Raw genomic sequence first — 19,120 nt, 5'->3', positions numbered from 1 at the left:
GCCACATGAGCTTTGCTGTCACTGCCACAGCAGCCACTGGATATTCACTACATGGCTACTTCAGAATTTAATGAATCTATGTGATACTGGTATCCAGTGTCGCACTGGGGGCACCGGGGCTGCTACCTCAGGGGTCACAGGCTCCCTGCCCCAGCCACAACCCCCCTTCGCCTCTGGGCCCCTGCCCTAGACACAGCCCCCCTTTGTCCCCTCGTACTTTATTTTATCTTGTGCCAGGAGAAAGGTAAGAGTGCAACACCCAGGGCAGGTCGCAGGTCTGGGTGGATGGAGGCCCACCAGGTTATTTCCCAGTGTCCCACCACAGACCTGCTGGTATCTAGCAGAGACTGATATCTGTGTAGGTATAGTTTATAGTTTTAGGTATTGTTTTCTCACAAGGGGCCATAACTGCATTTGAGACCCCTGAAACCGAACGGTTTTGCTTTTTCTCATGCATCAAAAATGAAGTACATCTGTATTATTTTTCCTGCTGCTCAAATTACCAATGGCCCTATTTTGTAAAAAGCATGTGGTATAAAGGGGGTGTGGCCAAAAAAATTTGCCAATGTTTTTATCCCTCTTTCTATTTTCCAAATGTTGGTAGTTATGTAAGATGGGCAAGTGAAGTAACCAACAGCAACCACAATAACCGCTAGTGATGATGCAAATGAAAGGCAAGTGCAGCCCCACATGGCCCCCAACTAGTGCAACGGGACTGACCCCTCAGCCAGGGCTCTCTCTCTTCACTTGTGAATGATCTACAGAGCAGCTCCTGCTCTCACTCATAAGCAGCTGCTGCTGCCAGAGGCAAATGAGTAGCACAGACCAGCAGCTCTGACACAAAGCCACACACACACTCACTCACTCTCTCGTTTGTTCCAGCAGCTGTAGATCCACTGCACGGACACCCAACCAAGATACGGCACGTGCTCCCAGAGGCGTGGCCTTGCTAGAAGATGGGTCGATTCTGTGGCACGGGCAGGGCTAACAGCGACACACCCGCCTCCTGCTGGAGGATTAAGGGTAGAACTAGACGAGCATTTTCCACATGATTCTGCCGCATCCGACACGCTGCTCCAAAACACAGGCGTCAAGTCGGATGCGATGGAAAATAAGGTAAGAAATAGAAATGTTGCCTGGTGTCGCAGTGTTGATCCGACGTGACACGACTGTTGGATGCAAAAGCCGCACACTGAGTCTGCATGCAACAGTCGCGTCGGATCATCGCTGCGTGGAAAACGTTAGTCTAGTTCTACCCTAAAGCCTCACATTGCGTGTAAGAGTCCCTGCTGGATGGTGGCGCTGGCTGAGAGAATGCGCACGCGTAATTGTCCTTATGTAGCTCTGAGTTTCTGTGCTGCTGTACCACGGAGGGAGGGGAAGCTCCCAAAGGCCAACATAGAAAGCAAACTTAACTGGAATCATTGTGCCTCCTTTGATGGTTAATGGGTTTCTTTCTTTCTTATCAGTGAATAAGTAAGTGGGGGTTTAAATAATGAAATAACCATGGGAGGCGCATTTTAAAAGTACACATTCATTGACAGGGTTGCCGCACATTAACGGAACAGTAACGCCAAAAAAACAAGTGTTCTAAAGTAATGAAAATATAATGTAGTGTTGTGCTGCACTGGTACAACTGGCGTGTTTGCTTCCGAACCTCCACTATAGTTTATATAAACAAGCTGCTGTGTAGCCATGGGGGCAGCCATTCAAAGCTGAAAAAGGAGAAAAGGCACAGAGTACACAGCAGATTAAAGAAAGTCTCTGGAATATCTACTGTGTATCATGTGATTGAATGGCTGCCACCATGGCTGCATCCAGGCTGATCTAATGTATCTGGGTGTACATAACGAGCAAACTGACGCACAACATATTGTTCTTTGACTTCAGCTTATTCTTCCGCTTTTTTAGTACCCTCATTTGTGCTTGTTCTTTTACAGTGTTAGGGGTACAACCCCCAAACTCTTCACACTTCTTCGTCCTATAGCGGAGCAGGTTGCTTGTCCTTTCCTAAGCGATCCCTCTCTCCATTTTTTTGGGGCAGCACTTCGAAAACCCCAATTTTTCTATTGAATTTGACAGGGAAAGATTTTCAAACTGCTGACACTCTTAAAGCTTTTAAAAGGCCCTTACAAAACTTAATACTCAAAAGATGGACTACAGAGATCTAGTGGATAAATAATATATCAATATGTATTATATATTAATATGTATGTATGTATATATATATATATATATATATATATATATATATATGTATGTATGTATGTATATATATATACATACATGTATGTATGTATGTATGTATGTATGTATGTATGTATGTATGTATGTATATATATATATATATATATATATATATATATATATATATATATATATATATAATACAGCATGATAGAGACCTTTAGTGACCAAACTGAGGTAAAACATGACAAAAAAAGATTTTACTCTTTATTCATGCTGATAAAAAGTAATTTATTATGTCAAATTAAAATACATAGCATTTCCCCTCATGAGGGTACTTCAGAAAACGAAGTGCCGCATGTGCCTTCCCCCAGGCAAATTTAATTTCAGCCGGCGGTAGGGATGCCACCTTTTTACAATATTTTCACCGGCCAGTGGTGGGGGCGGAAACAAAAGGGATGGGCCGTGACAACAAAGGGGGTGGAGCCACGACACGTGATTGGCAGAGGGCAGCAAAAAAGGTAAGTTTTAATTGGATTGGGAGGGGGCCAAGGGCCTTTTTTAGGGGTATTACAAATTTACTGGCAGCTACATAGCCAGTAAATTTGTAATACCAGCCTCGGCAGTTGTTCTACCGGCTATGCCGGTAAAATACTGGCCGGGTGGCAACCCTAGCCGGCGGAGGGCAGGGGGAAGGCAGTTTAGGAAGATTGTCGTCCCAAAGAATAGGAGATTTGTTGCTGGGGCAACTAATCTTCCCGAATGTTCTTGTGTGGCCAGACCCTTAAGTTGTGAGTCTAACTTTTCCCAAGAGACCGGTTATCTTATATTGTTACAATTACTTATTTGCTTATCTCGAAATTGTTACAAAAGTATCTTATCTTCTGCTGTGGCTGTTCTGGGCTCTCTGCCAAAAGGCAATTAATTTAGAAACTTTGTTTCTTTTTCTGGCTGTTCAGTGCAGAGAAAAACGGGACGAGGGACTGCGGGTTGAGCTTTCAAAAGAGGGACTATCCCTCTAAAAACGGGACAGTTGGGAGGTATACACACAGAAGTCCATACAAGTTCAGCACAAACACTAAAGTAATCTCAGGACATCCAGCACAGTCTGTCAACTGTCTACCTGGCCTTATTTATCAATAGTCTGTGGCTGCCAAAGAGAGTTGAGCATTGTACTGTAGTGGGGCTTGGCTGGCATTTGCACACATGGCTTTAATCTCACAAGAAATGGAAATCATTTCTGAATGCTTTCTATCATCCCCAAGCCTATAATGAAAGCTGGTCAAGTACTAAGTGATGCCATCAGACATTTCTGACATTTTTGCCAAACTGCCAATCTTATGATCTTACTGAAGTCAGCCTGGCTGAAATGAAAAATCAATTTTCTTCATGAAACCCATTTATGCAGGCTAGAGGTCAAATGCTTTCTCACTTTGATAGTAGATGTTACCAGCATTCCACAGCCCATTTGCTATCATTGTGTGTGTAGTTTACACTAGAAAGATCAGTGCAATTTTGATACGTGTGTTACCTACTCATTAGTTTGTGGCCACTTTCAGGGCATTGATATGTACCAAAATGGGACAGGAATTCAAAAAACTCATACGTCATCAAAAAATGTATGAAAAAACTAAAAAACCATATTAATACAACATCCTTACACATTCCGTGCTCCCAAGAGCACTTACGGTAGTTGAAGGCTCTTGCATCATGAAATGCGTAAGAAGATTGTATTAAAGGGGTGGTTCATCTTTAAGTAAACTTTTAGTATGTAATACTAAGCAACTTTTCCATTGGTTTTCGTTATTTTTTATAGTTTTATAATTATTTGCATTTTTCTTCTGACTTTTTCCAGCTTTCAGATGGGCATGGCTGACTCCATATAAAAGTAAATGCTCCATAAGGCTACACACTTATTATTACTGCTACTTTTTATTGCTCATCTTTCTAGTAAGCTCCTCTCCTATTCATATTCCTGTCTCTTATTCAAATCAATGCATGGTTGCTAGGGTAATTTGGACCCTAGCTACCAGATTCTTTATAATGCAAATTGAAGAGCTACTGAATAAAAAGCTAAATAACTCAACACCTTACATAATAAAAAATAAAATTGCAAATTGTCTCAGAATATCACTCTCTACATCATACTAAAAGTTAACTCAAAGGTGAACCACCAGATAGATAGATAGATAGATCACCAGAAATAACGACTTTTTCTCTACCAGCAGTGTGAATAGCCTGAAGCAGAACAGGGGCAGCAGCATAGAAACATTTTAAATGGAAATAAAAAATGATAGAAAATACAATCTTACAATGGCTTACAGCTATTAATAAATGCATTCAATATTGAAATCAGTACTATCCTGCGCCTACAGTGCTGGTTCTTATTCTTGTATCAATGTAATGAAGGGAGTCATCACTGGAGGAGAGCTGGCTTCTGTCATATTTTTTTGCAATTACAACTTGCGATTTTCAAATAAAGTTTATTATTTGGAAAGTCACTGAGAATTATATTTCCTTTTATTAAAGGAAAACGTTACCTCCAAAATGAACACTTAAAGGAAAACTATACCCCCCAAACAATGTAGGTCTCTATAAAAAGATATTGCATAAAACAGCTCATATGTAAAATCCTGCTTCATGTAAATAAACCATTTTCATCATAATATACTTTTCTAGTAGTATGTGCCATTGGGTAATCATAAATAGAAAATTGCCATTTTAAAAAATAAGGGCCGCCCCCTGGGATCGTAGGATTCACTGTACTCACAAACATACCAACAAACCATACATGTTAGGTCACATGAGCCAATTAACAGACAGAGTTCTATCTTTTGCTTCCACACTTCTTCCTGTAACAGTTAGAGTTGTAGTATTTCTGGTCAGGTGATCTCTGAGGCAGCACACAGACCATCACGAAATGGTGGCTCAAGGCAAGAGATGTAAAAGGGCAATATTTACTTAAATATATATTCCAGTTTGGTAAGATTCTTTAATATGCCACTTAATATGATATGAACTATCTGTTGCTTAAGTGTTCATTTTGGGAGTATAGTTTTCCTTTAAGCAACAGATAGGTTATATCATATTAAGTGGCATATTAAAAGAATCTTACCAAACTGGTCTATATATTTAAGTAAATCTTGCCCTTTTACATCTCTTGCCTTGAGCCACCAATTTATGATGGTCTGTGTGCTGCCTCAGAGATCACCTGACCAGAAATACTACAACTAACTGTAACAGGAAGAAGTGTTGAAGCAAAAGACAGAACTTTGTCTGTCATGTGACCTAAGGGAGCTAGCACACAGGCAGATTTAGTCGCTTGGCAACTAATCACCTCTTCTGCGGGGCGACAATCTCCCTGAACTGCCTTCCGCCTGCTATAATAAGAAAACGCCAGCGCCAATGCACTCGAGGCCCTTCAGTTTCCGAAGTTGCGTCACAAGGAAACTTCGGGCGACTTCTGAAATCAAATCACCGCGAGTGCATTGCCGCTGGTGTTTTCTCATTATAGAAGGCAGTTCGGGGAGATTGTCGCCCTGCAGAAGAGGCAATTAGTCGCCAGGTGAATAAATCTGCCAGTGTGCTAAAGCCCTAACAAGTATGGTTTGTTGGTATGTTTGTGTGCACAGTGAATCGTACGATCCCAGGGGGCGGCCCTTATTTTTTAAAATGGCAATTTTCTATTTATGATTACCCAATGGCACATACTACTAGAAAAGTACATTATTATGAAAATGGTTTATTTACATGAAGCAGGGTTTTACATATGAGCTGTTTTATGCAATATATTTTTATAGAGACCTACATTTTTTGGCGGGTATAGTTTTCCTTTAAGCAAATTTTAAAGAACTGGATGGTGTTATCCCCTTTAAGGATAGAGAATACAGCTCTGTCACTTTTTTGGTTTTTTTTTGCTATTTCTTCATACTTTAATATAAAGATATCCCAAACCGGAACACAAAACAAATACAATATAATATCTTTTACAGGAAACTCCTTTTATTTTAAATCTAAATATTGGCAAGCTCCTTTATTTGCCATTTTGCAACAGCTAATACCATAGATAAATAAATATTTTTTTGCTTGGCTGTGTTTAGTATAACAATATAATACATTCTGTAATACAAACCCTATCCTGTAGTGTCAGGAAGGGCGAGATAGTGTTGATCAGGTAATGCTGAATGTATATTCTTTATTCCGTTGACTACAAGTTCAGAGGTTTGCTTTTAAGACTGGACAGGGCAAGGGAACAAAGACTCCATTATGACTGAATATGGTGCAAGATTCTTCTTCTGTTAATCCATTTATTGGTACAAAGAGCATCTGTGGGATGAAGGAAGAGAGCCTTCATGTTGTAGCTTCTCTTGTTGGTCCCATGTAACAAGAAAACAATAAGATCTTTGTGCATAGTAGAAGACGTTCTGCTCTTAGCAGTCGGACATCTGGAATGGTTCAGGGATCACACCCAGCACCTCTTACAGTGACACCAGTCATAATCAGAAATTTATCTTTTTACAGTCTACAGTGGATGACATTTCTCCAACTGCCCTCTGTGGCCCCTAAATGTGCTGCTCACTTCTTGTATTCTGTGGAGCCATGGGAAAAAGTTCTCGGATAGAACAGGCGTTCAGTGTTAAGTTCAAACTTACTGAAGTATGGTTATGTATGACATGGTTGTAAACTTGGTACAGTCCAATGTTTATAATCCATGTGCAAAATATCATCCATCCAGATTAGTTTCTACACCTAGCAGTCCCATGAATGTCTAACTTCCCTCACTTGAATTCACTTTGATGTCACTTTGAATCTATTAACAAAAATAGCTGTAATTTTGAGGGTAGTGTATGGAAGCTTACAGAATTTCTGATGGAGACACCTAGGAGAGAGGAACAGTGATTGTATCCCTACATTTTCTACATGTGGAAACGCTTTATAGATAGGTGTCTTCACTTTCCTTGGAGCACAAGCTCTCACTGGATTGGTGCACTTTTATTGCTGTAGTTAGAGGTTGCTTAGGGAGCAGAGACTGTGCCGGTTCCTGCCGGTGGTCTATAGTCCCTCCTCCTCCATTTTCCTCTTTTACTGCACCATTAGATTGGTCTCCTTTGGTCTTTGTTTTCTTTTCTAGTTTCTTCCTTTCCTTGTCCTGTTTTTCCCTCTCTTTCGCTTCCTTGGCTCTTTGTTTCTCCTGTTCTTTCTCCTCTTGTTTCTTATTTTTCTTCCCTGTGGCTGTATCAGGTGGAAGAATAATAGAAGGAGTGTGAGACAATTGCTTGTGGCCTACACTTTCAGAATCACTTATAGCTTTGGACCCATGCATGCGGGAAGGACTTTTGTATTGCAGCTCCCCAAATTCTTCTTTCCACTTCTTCAACTGAATGAGATGCTCACGTTCTATATCTCGCTCTGTGATGGGAATGTCTAAAATCTAGGATAAAAAAATACAGTAACAGTCAGCAACTTACAGGTATCCTTTTTCATATTAAAAGGTGAATTAGTGAAGGGAGAAATATGGATTTAGAATCTCACCTCTGGAATGAGGAAACCCTCAAACATGTATTGGGGTTCAATAGTCTTTAGCTTTTCCATGGTCTCGTACTGACCCTGACAGGTTTTGAGTTTCTCAGAAGAGCCAATAGTGTACTTCAGGAGAACCAGCGCAACCCGAAATATTATTTTTACACCTACAAAATTGGAAACTATGATCAGGGGTGGCAAGTAAAGGTCATACACAGTCAAAAGCATTGCAAGACATACCACCCAGTAACTCTATCAAGAAAACATTTGCATAATCATTGTTTTACCGGTGTTCTTGAGTTAATTTCACATCCTCTGTCTTTAATTAGCTCTCCATACCAAACACTCTAGCCTCTGCATGGGTGTCTGAATCCCTCGCCCTGTTAATCATCAACCTCAGCATCTCTTTCCCCACCAAATTCCAAGCACACGTTCATTTTTATTATGTATGTATTGTGTATGTATTATGCCTTGGCAACAAGTCAGTTATAAAAATGTTGAAGAGGGGATCAAAATAAATGCAAAATAAAGATTACGTGCTGAAGTTTTTTTTTAGACTTCTTTGGAGAAATGTACTTCCTGCTGCAAAAACTAAGGAGAATTTTCTTGTGCTGGTCATATTATATTAGGTTTATAAGCAGACATGTTTTATTCCCAAATTCAAAGCAGATTGCAAACTATTAACTTATGACCCACTGCCACTGAGAGAGAGTGTGTGTCACTTATCACAGGAATTTAACCATGGCACAACAAGATCATGCCAGTATGCTGTCAGACATCACAAACTGATGGCTCATAAACAGGGATGGGCGAATTTGACCCGTTTCGCTTCACCAGAAATTTGCCTTCGCCGACACCCATTAAAGTCTATGGGCGTCAAAATATTTTTGACGCGCGTCTTTTTTTTGATGCACGACGCAATACAAGTCTATAGGCATCGTTTCCACGGCAAAAAAATTTGCCCATCCCTATTCATAAATACTTCTGTATGAATATAAATATACTGTTGGATTAGTCATACTGCAGAGTTACTGCTGTAGGGCTGTAAATACTAGCAAAGGCAATAAACGTGCTGGTGGGGAGCTATTACCATTGTATGATAAACACTCCCACACACCCAGCTAGCCCATAATAATATGCTTTTTTTTATTTAGACCTTGACATACTAAGTTGAAAATGTAAAGCTGGCCATACACGCAAAGATAGTCACACAAATCAAAGTTTCGTATGATTTTCGGACTGTGTGTGGATCGTCCCGACATTTTTCGTACCATTGCGACCAGTCGTTTAGTCGATTAGGCAGGTTCGAAGATTTCTGTCGGCTAAAAATAACTTCTCTGCATGTATTGTGTAGGGATGCAACGAATCCACTATTTTGGAGGGCAAACTCCAGAATCCTTCGCAAAAGATTCAGCCGAATACCGATCCAAATGGGGAAAGGGAAAACATTTTTTACTTCTTTGTTTTGTGACCAAAGTCACGCGGTTTCCCTCTCCTAATTTGCATATGTAAATTAGGATTCACATTTGGTTCGGCTAGGTAGAAGGATTTGCCCGAATTCGAATCCTACTAAAAATACTAATTCTAACAAATCTATATTTAAATGGCACATACAGGGAAGGGCTGCTAACTAGTGCTGACACATTAAGCAAAACACAGACACACACAGTTCTTGGCATGTCCTTGCAGGTCCTGTATAGACATGCCACGTTCTGTATGAACACACCTAAATGAGTAAGAGTTCTCTGCATCATATACCCCCATCCCAGATCTCAGATGGTTGGTGCACATAACCAATTATAGCGTCACACTACTGGAATGAAACAGCTCACATACAGGAATACCCATACTATCCTCTCCAGCTGTGGGAAGACAGGAAAATCCAGAGAGGCAAGAGAAAGGGTTTGGCACCTTGCTCCTGAGCAATAAGCATCTTGTAGCCATTTGAACTAAATGAGGCGCACGGCAGAATGAACGGCCACTATAAAAAACATGAAAATTAATCAGCTTATGTGGGAGAAGACTAGTGCAGCCTATTAGATGTCTTGCATAAAAAAAGAGCATTAACTCAAGGGATGAAAACATAATTATGCCTCTTTATAGGTCCCTGGTAAGGCCTCCTCTGGAGTATGCAGTGCAGTTTTGGACTCCAGTCCTTAAGAGGGATATAAATGAGCTGGAGAGAGTGCAGAGACGTGCAACTGACTGGTTAGACTGGGATGGAAGACTTAAAATATGAGGCTAGACTGTCACGGTTGGGGTTGTTTTCTCCAGTTAACCATGTAACTTTCTCAGTGCAAGTGCCCAGGTTTAGAATCTATACCAACTTAAACTCTCTGCTGTTTTTAGTGTCATGTAAAATGCTGATTATGGTGTAGGGAGCAGACCTTTCTGATCGCTTTCAATGATAAAAATGGAAGTTGTGTAACTTGGCCCAGACATTCTCCTAATGTGCCACCAGCATAAACACTGCAATGTGTTGTAGCCCGCTCGCACTCCCTGGCCTTCGGCAGTTCAGCGCCTGGTGCACGGTGTTGGAGGGATCGGCACCCTCCTCAGCAAACTATCCAAGAAAACGCTGGCACTCAAAGGCAAGCAAAAGCAGGGTTATACCCTTGCGTATTTTTTCTGCAAACGTTTGCAGAATAAATACGCAAGGGTATAACCCTGCTTTTGCTTGCCTTTGAGTGCCAGTGTTTTCTTGGATACCAGCATAAACACACAACAGTCAGTGGTGAGGATCTTTAAATATTATTCCTTCATACTTTGTATTCTACATAATAGCAAAATAGACAGTGAAGGTGAAAAAGTCAGTTGTGTGATTATACTTTGTCTAGACAAAATGATTACCTTCACAAAAAAACAAGTCCCAGACACGCAGGACAGAACTCCAAGGGAGCGTGCGAGAGAAAGCGCACATGAACCATTCAGTCATATATAGAATGGGATCAATTTTGTACTTGTTCAGGTGCTTGTAGGCTACAGTTGACACTTTGCGGAGCAGTGAGAAGAGAATCCTTCCATCCAATTGAATTGCTTCCTGCAGAGCACAGAAAAGACAATTTTTGATGGATACATTTTAGCATTTATAATAGTGAGGGAGAAATACTGATGAACACGGGATACCCATAGGCTGTTTTTCTTATTAGAATGCCACTTACTGAAATTTAATAACTCTGTAAATTTATGCAGAGCATTCCTCTAATTTTTTGTTATAATTTGCAGTATAACACTAAAGGGAGAACTAACCCCTAAAAATGCCATATTTTATATTCTGAACTTATTGCACCAGCCTAAAGTTTCCGCTTCTAAATAGCAGCAATGATCCAGGACTTCAAACTTGTCACAGGGAGTCACCATCTTGAAAAGTGTCTGTGACACTCACATGCTCAGTGGGCTCTGAGCAGCTGTTAAGAAGCTAAGCTTAGGGGTAATCACAAATTATCAGGCAGAAAATTAGGGAAGCTTGTAATAAAAGCTGACGCTACAAAGCAAAACTTGAAGAAGCAAAACGTGTTCACATTTGGCACATAGGCATGCCATTGAAGTGCTAGGCTGGCACATTTCGAACTCTCTGAGAAAAACAATGCTTGGTTCATTGAAGAAAAATAGGAGCTGTAAAAGAATAGACTGTTCTGTGCTTCAGCGGAACAGTGAATTGAAAGTTAAAGCAACAGCAAGTGTAATGTTACCATTTCAGCATTAAGAACCATTCTCTTGTCTGCTGTACAATGTGACTTCCCCATAGAGGTATTTTGTCAAGACTTTTTTTTTTATTTGTTAAAAAAAAACAAAAAACTGGGATCTACAAATAACGTGTGTTTGTGCTTATTTTTGCTTGCATATTTCCTGGTGGATATTGGCCTTCTTTCCTTTCTCTCATGCTTTAGCTCTAGCCCAGGATAATTAAAGGGCCAAAATAGAACTGTATTCAACATGAGCTCAATAAATGTGTTGAAAATGCAATTGGCCTATTGACAACAAAACCCTTTTGCACTGTAGGTGCCAATTTGTTAGGTAACCCCCTGTGACCAATAGCTATCCTGGATCCCTGAGCCAACACTACTCTTCTTTACAAATTGGCACAGAAAAGTGGTCATTTCCATTAAAGTGCCATCATCTTATAGGATTTTTAAAGAAATCCCTTAAAGGAGAAATCAGAGGGGTGAGTAACAAGTTAGGGGCATTTACCCGGGGGGGGGGGGGCGGCATTTTTGCAGGTTTCCCTCTTTTAAGAAGATGCTTGCAATTATGTTTATCTATGGTTATTTCAAACAGGATCCTGTTTCCAGACCAGGTAACTACTAAGTGGAAATAGAAGTAATTAACCATACATTACAAATGAAGGCACTTGCTTATCCTGGTAGATGTGGCTTGAATAAACACTAAAGTATATATATAGTATATATAATGAAAATTAAAGTAATTTGCTTGTAAATCAAGTGATGCAGTAATGTACTGTGTACTGCAACTGTAGGATTTACATTTCATACATGGCCCAGCAGAATGCCTTCTAACCCCACCTCCCTCCAGACACTCGACTCCTGCGGCCACCCATCTCTTTCCACTCTCTCCTCCAGAGTCTCTGCTAAATTGCGCGAGAAGCATATTCATCTACTGTCTACTGTAATCCTGGGATGAGATGACAAAATTAAAACAAAGCATACAATTATAGTATGTCTGTATCATTTGTAAACTCCCTATTATTTCGAACAGTTATTGGTGAATCAGTTGAAGGAAAACTATGCCCCCAAAATGAATACTTAAGCAACAGATAGTTTAGAACAATTTAAGTGGCATATTAAAGACTCTTACCAAACTGGAGTGTATGTTTAATTAAATATTGCGCTTTTACATCTCTTGCCTTGAACCACCATTTTGTGATGGTCTTTGTGCTGCCTCAGAGATCACCTGACCAGAAATACTACAGCTCTGACTGTAACAGGAAGAAGTGTGGAAGCAAAAGACAGAATTCTGTCTGTTAATTGGATCATGTGCCCCAACATGTTTGGTACACAGTGAATCCTACGATCCCAGGGGGCTGTCCTTATTTTTTAAAATGGCAATTTTCTATTTATGATTACCCAATGGCAAATATTACAAAAAAAGTATATTATTATGAAATTGGTTTTATTTACAAGAGGCAGGGTTTTACATATGAGCTGTTTTATGTCTTTAAGGACCACTAATCATTACCTATTCACACAGCTGTATGCTTCGTCTGAAGGTAAAATATATTGGATTATTCAACTTTAAAACATGTTCAGTAATTGGAAAACATAAAACAAATTGAAATACTAATCTAATTAACTAAACACATGCCAGTCGATATACATTTTTTGAATGATCCCTTGAAAGACCATTTAGGAATTTCTTACCAACTTCTCACTGTAATACCCTGGCAGGTACTTGTCACAGATCTGCACCAAACACCAGAAAGCTTCCTGGAAGACAAAAAAAAAAAAAGAAACCTCAGTGAAATATCTTTTCCATTAATTACAAATGAGATTTGATGAAAGAAGATTTAGCATTGTTACCTCTGCTGGCATATGCATGAGCAAGACTGCGGCTATTGGAGCCTGTGCTTGGCAGTAGCCTTCCTCTGGCCGGTACAGTGTATATGCTTTGAGAACTCTAAACAGATCCTGCTGGCTGCAAGCAGAACAGATGTAGAAGTAATCATTGCATTTGACAAACTTGCTATGAAATCTTAATCTAAACCAAAGTTGCTTAGTGGGTAGCAATTCTGAATTGCCAGGGTACTATTGGCAAGGAGTTTGTATATCATCCCTCTGTATGTGAGGTTTTTTTTTGGGTACTTTCCTTGTCTTCTGACTGTGTGTGTATGTAATAGGGACCTTAGATTGTAAGCTCCTCTAAAGCAGGGAGTCTGGACTGAGAATTAAAATAGGCCCTCGCATTTCAGGTACACAGAGGCCCAAACAGCCCCCACCAGCCCACTAAATAGTGACTTTCTATGGGACCTTATAGCAGCCCCTCTGGCATTTGCCAGAACCCACAGATTGCCAGTCCGGGCCTGGCAGGGAATGATCATGTATAAAGTAAATCACAAGTCTGTGGAAATGTGTCGGTGCAATACTAATAACAAAGATCGAATACTTGAGGCAAAAAAAAAAAAACACTCCACAGGACAATAACTAAAAAATCAATAGCAGTTGAAAACAGAAAAAAACCTTTAAGTAACTACTTTATGATCATTGATCTTTAGATAAAAAAAAAAATAACTTATTTCATTATGCTTGGATATCCATAATGTTACAGTATAAGGGCAACCTTCTTTTTGTAGAAAACTGCTCCCAAGGTTCATCTAGCCAAGTGATACTTATGGCTTCCAACAACACTCCAACAGGGCTGAGGTGACTGGCAATACTTTAACAAGCTGGAGTGCTGTTTACATCTGTATTCCCATCTGTTTTCTCCAAAAATAAAGGCCAATAATATGATTAAAAATTCAAATCATTTAAAAGGTCATACAGGTGACAGCCTGATGCGTTTCGTACCTACTGGGGCACTTACTACCAGTCACCTCAGAGCTGTTGGAGTGTTGTTGAAAGCCATAAGTATCACTTGGCTAGATGTACACTTTTGTCCAAGAACTAAGATTGGGAACCTTGTTTCTTAGTAAAACCTACATATTATTTACCGATCATCAAAGGAACATATCAATGTCACTAATCTATTTTGAGGAGAAAATCAACTCACCCATGCCCCCCTCGAGCAACGAACATTTCATGGAATGGAAACTGCCTGTGTAGATCTCTTTCTATGACATCCACCCATTTGGGGTCACCTGTCATGGAGTCCAGCTCCTATGTACAAATGAAAAATACAAGAAAACTTACTCTGCATATAATGTGAAATGTCCCCATTAATGGAATTACTGGTAAGTTTACGTTCCAACTCCCATTTAACAAGGTGTGTAGTCTACATGCAACATTATGGGGCAGATTTATGAAGAGTCAAATTGAAAATTCTAATTTTTTTCATGGTCATAACTCTCAAATTGGAATTGTGAATTATCCAAACTTGATTCAAATTTGAATTTTCGGATTTATCAAACCCTGGTCCTTTAAAATTTCGAATTAGACTATTCGCCACCTAAAACCTGCGAGTTCACGTATAAGTCAACGGGAGAGGTCCAGGGACCAATATTAACATGTTACTAGCCTTCCTGACATTCAAGGTTTTTTTTGTTGTTTTTTTTAAGAAAAAACTTGATTCAGATTTAGTCAACTTTTGATTCGAATTTGGCAATATTCGTTCAAGTTCCAGATATTCGTTTCTTTAATTAAATAACCCCCAATCGAATTTCGAGTATATTATTAGAGTTAAAAAAAAAAGAAACGTGAATTCGAAATTTGACCTTTGATAAATGTGCCTATGTGTTCCCCATGTGTCAAGCCACATGCCATTACTTACATTGAATTTATTGGGGTTTTGAATCATCTTCACTTTGCTTCCTGAAAGGAACTGCCAAGCACGGCCACGCAGTGAAGGAGGGATTCCCTTTTGACATCGCAGCTTTATCTGTACAAAAATAATGAACTGTTATCACAAGCACTGCCATTATTTCTCTCTCACTACTGCATTTTTGAGCAATTATTGTCTGATAACACATTGTATGTGTAGGGTCAGTGGGATTACCACGGTAGTCTATGGAAGGGTATTTTTAAATGGGAGTGGCAAAAACACTTCATCTGCCTTAGAACCCTTAGTATTCAGACCCAGGTAATCTGAAGCTGTAAAGTATTATTTACCTTTACTAGGGATGCACCGAATCCACTATTTTGGAGTCGGCTGAACCTCCGAATCCTTCACAAAAGATTCGCCGAATACCAATCCAAATCCTAATTTACATATACAAAATAGGGTGAGAAGGGGAAACATTTTTTTACCCCCTTGTTTTGTTACAAAAGGTAAAAGTGATTTCCCTCCCCGCCCCTAATTTGCATATTCAAATTAGGATTTGTTCGGCCGGGCAGAAGGATTGGGACGAATCCTGCTGAAGAAGGCTGAATCCCGAACCGAATCCTGGATTTGGTGCATCCCTAACCAACAGGCAAGAAAAGCATTAGGCCTTTTTAATTTCCTAATCATTTTATTATTAACTTTTACTACTTTTGTTTCTGACTTTTTTTTTGGAAAATCTCACACCAGATTTTCAATTTTTATTATGTGAAATATGAAGACTAATGACGTTAGACACAAAGAAACACCTATAAAGCCTTGAATGTGTCAACTAGATCAGGAGCTCAGCATAGAATATAGCTTTTATGGGCAAGGAAAGAACAAAACACCATCTCAAACCCATCTGGAGTTTATGGACAACATCAATGTCATCGCCTCCTTCCCCAGGAACATGAGTTGCCTAAAGTTGCTTATGGCATCATGCTGGAACTGAAGAGAAAATATATGGAGCAAAAGTAGAGGTAAATGTTGCAATTATTTTGAAAATTGGTTAGAAATTGTTTAGAATTGCTAAAAGGCCGAAGCTTGGGTAAATCAATCACTTTTCAGCAGGGCAATGATTCCCAAGTATAGGGCCCAAAGTAACACTGGAGTAATGTATCCCATGCTCAGAACATAAAACTTAAGCTAAAGTCAATACATTGTGTCAGGAATGTTATATTTTACTACATATGTGTTTGGTATTTCTTGCTTAGGTCTAACCATTATGCTTTGCCCACATTCTACGTTGTTTGCATACAAGTTGCACAAAAGAAGATTTACTGTGCCCCAACAATGTCCTAGTTTTGGGCTGTGAAGCTGCAGTTCTGCAGAGGGTGAAACACAATTCTCAGCAACTCCCAATAATAGGGAATGGGGTGGAGGTGATGTTTTATATGTCTTTATTTACACCACAATATAATGATAGGTAGGCATCAAAATTACTATACACATGAATAAATGTTATACAACAAAACTGGTGTTGGTCTACACACTTACTTCGACCTTCCCCAAACACAAAAGCACAACGTGTACTATTTTCAATAACAGTTTTTATTAAGTCATAAGATCAGTATACTAGTATACTCAACAAACCCACCCTCTGCCATTATCCAACTCAGTTTACAGAATATCTGGGACGGCCACCTAATATGAGGTTCACAAGTCATTATATCCTATTTAACTCCTGGCTAGTAGTGAGTGTCTTCCAACTAGCAGACATATAGCACGTGGTAAATACATAAGATATTTCTTATCGTCTCTGGGAAGACACATATTTTAATTTTGTCCAATCGAGTATTGAACAAAGAAATGGTTTTATTCTTGTCTATCAAATATCCTGCTATTTGGCAGTTTCTTTGAAAAACTTTATGCACAAAATATATTGATGTCCTTAATATAAATAATACTAGGGATGCACCGAATCCACTATTTGGGATTCACCCGAATCCTTCGTGAGGGGCAGGAAAGGAAAAAGTGGAAAAAAATCCTCTTTTGTGATGAAAAGTCACGTGATTTCCCTACCTGCCCCTAATTTACATATGCAAATTCAGATGCGGTTCGGACAAACACAAGGATTCGGCCGAATCCTGTTGAAAAAGGCAGAATCCCGAACCGAATATTGGATTCGGTGCATCCCTAAATAATACTGACACAGATGATCTCTTTTGTAGTCAGTATGACTTATGTTCCCCCATGTTATAACCATTTAGACTGAGGATCACATAACTTTCCCTTTATAATTGATACAAGTGGTAGGCTTTCTGTAAAGGCTTCATAAGGTTCCCTGTTTTAAAATATATTTGTGAAATATTTTTCATTCTCTGCAAGAGTTCAGTACACTAGAAAAAATCTCCTAAGCCAGCAAAATGACTTCTAATTAGAGAGAAAAGGGAAATCCTTACAAAAAAAAAAGCCCAAATTATTTGCTGAACACGAACTGTATGGAAGATGGCCTTCCCATAATTTGAAGCGCTCATGTTTCCGATAAGAGATTCCATCCCTGTAGCAATATACAAAGATTTTTTTCTGTACTCCCTTAACCTTCCCTCCTCCTACACTGATTTTACTCTATGAATATTAATCACCCTATAATGATAGTGCTCAGCCAGTTGCCCAGATTAGCTGATTCCTAGTGCAGATCTCTCAAATCACAGCAAGTCATAAACCACATGAAACTGCAACGGCAGCAAGACTGAACTTGCACTGTTCCTGCCAGTCAGCAACCCCCTCCCGACAATTATTGTTAGTAGTGTTACAGCTCCACGGCTACAGATCCAGCCAGCACCACTTCACTCTGCAGCGTACTGATCACTGGAAGGGTTAAAAGGAAATCTGCTTCCTGCCTCCTGACAAAAACAAAGTACCATTTTAACCATTTGCAGATTTTAAAAACATAGGATGACATGTATATGCATGATCTTGTTTTCCCTCATTGATTGTGCATGATTCATCGCGCTTGTTTTTGGTCATTAAAGCAAAATAAAAAGCACATCTGTGTAGGAATATGCCTGTGGTTAAAATGTGAACGTTTTCACTATAGGTGAAAAGGGTGTATTTAAAGGGCAAGTCAACCCCAAAATAAAAATTTGCCTAATAAAAGTAAACATCCTAAGGTAGAGTCCTGCAGTGGGTCAGATACCTGCGCAAAAAAAACGGGCACCCTGCGGAATGAGAGGAGGATTTTCACATGCAGCTATAGCCGCGGGTCTCATGTAAATTTCTTATCTTATGTAATATTGTCTATATTTTACTCCTTTTAAAGTTTTACAAAACTTGTTTCTGTCCCCGCCCACTTTTGATGACGGCATTTCTGGTTTGCAGCACCATCACTTCCTGTTTGATGGTGGTCGGCGGGTTGTAGATAAGGCAGTTGCCGGTCGGGTAGGGGATCAAAGTGGGTAAATATGCAGGTTTGCGGTTCGGGTCTTTTGCGTTCTGCGCAGGACTCTACTGTAAGCAACTTCCCAATACACAATATAAATATATTTAATTACAAATTCACAGTGCTTTTAAAGCTATTCGCAAAACCAATTACTATTGAAAGCGGTATTTACTTAACCCCTGGTTGTTGCTTTTAAAAAAGTGTTGCAAAAGTCTTAGTTCCCCAGCAAAGTCAGGTCTGTCAATCAGCTGCCTTGTCTGTCAGCAGTCTGAGTCACCAGGGCAGAGAATAGAAAGGGACATACACTGCTTTCAATAGCAATACATATACACTCGTGGATGGACTGTTATTTACCCCTCTATTTAGCTACTAAATGCTACTCAAAAAATTTATATTCAACATTATTTGAACATTTAACTCTTTCTTTGGTATTTCGCAATCATTTACCCTCATAATAAAAATGAGATTGTCAAAAACTGGCAATGCAATAAGGTACAAGTTTTAATGAAATTGAATCAAGTGAGGTATGCAGAAAGAGGGTGTAACAGCAGGGGGAATAGA

The 19,120-nt window shown here is 39.5% G+C and overlaps 1 protein-coding gene across 1 annotated transcript in view; it reads right to left on the bottom strand.

Annotated features, from left to right (window-relative positions):
* Positions 1-6,171: 6,171 nt before the first annotated feature.
* LOC495442 (uncharacterized) overlaps positions 6,172-19,120 on the bottom strand; it is a 33,668-nt gene continuing 20,719 nt past the window's right edge. The window contains 7 exon segments of the mRNA NM_001095096.1: positions 6,172-7,618; positions 7,720-7,874; positions 10,558-10,747; positions 13,086-13,151; positions 13,245-13,359; positions 14,431-14,537; positions 15,148-15,255. Of these exon segments, the coding sequence (NP_001088565.1) occupies positions 7,121-7,618; positions 7,720-7,874; positions 10,558-10,747; positions 13,086-13,151; positions 13,245-13,359; positions 14,431-14,537; positions 15,148-15,255 (1,239 nt within the window). The 3' untranslated portion in view covers positions 6,172-7,120.

Source organism: Xenopus laevis, chromosome 1S (genome assembly GCF_017654675.1).
Source record: "Xenopus laevis strain J_2021 chromosome 1S, Xenopus_laevis_v10.1, whole genome shotgun sequence".
Classification (NCBI taxonomy): Eukaryota; Metazoa; Chordata; class Amphibia; order Anura; family Pipidae; genus Xenopus; species Xenopus laevis.
Note: the sequence above shows the minus strand (reverse complement) of the source record. Positions and strands in the feature narration are given on the sequence as shown.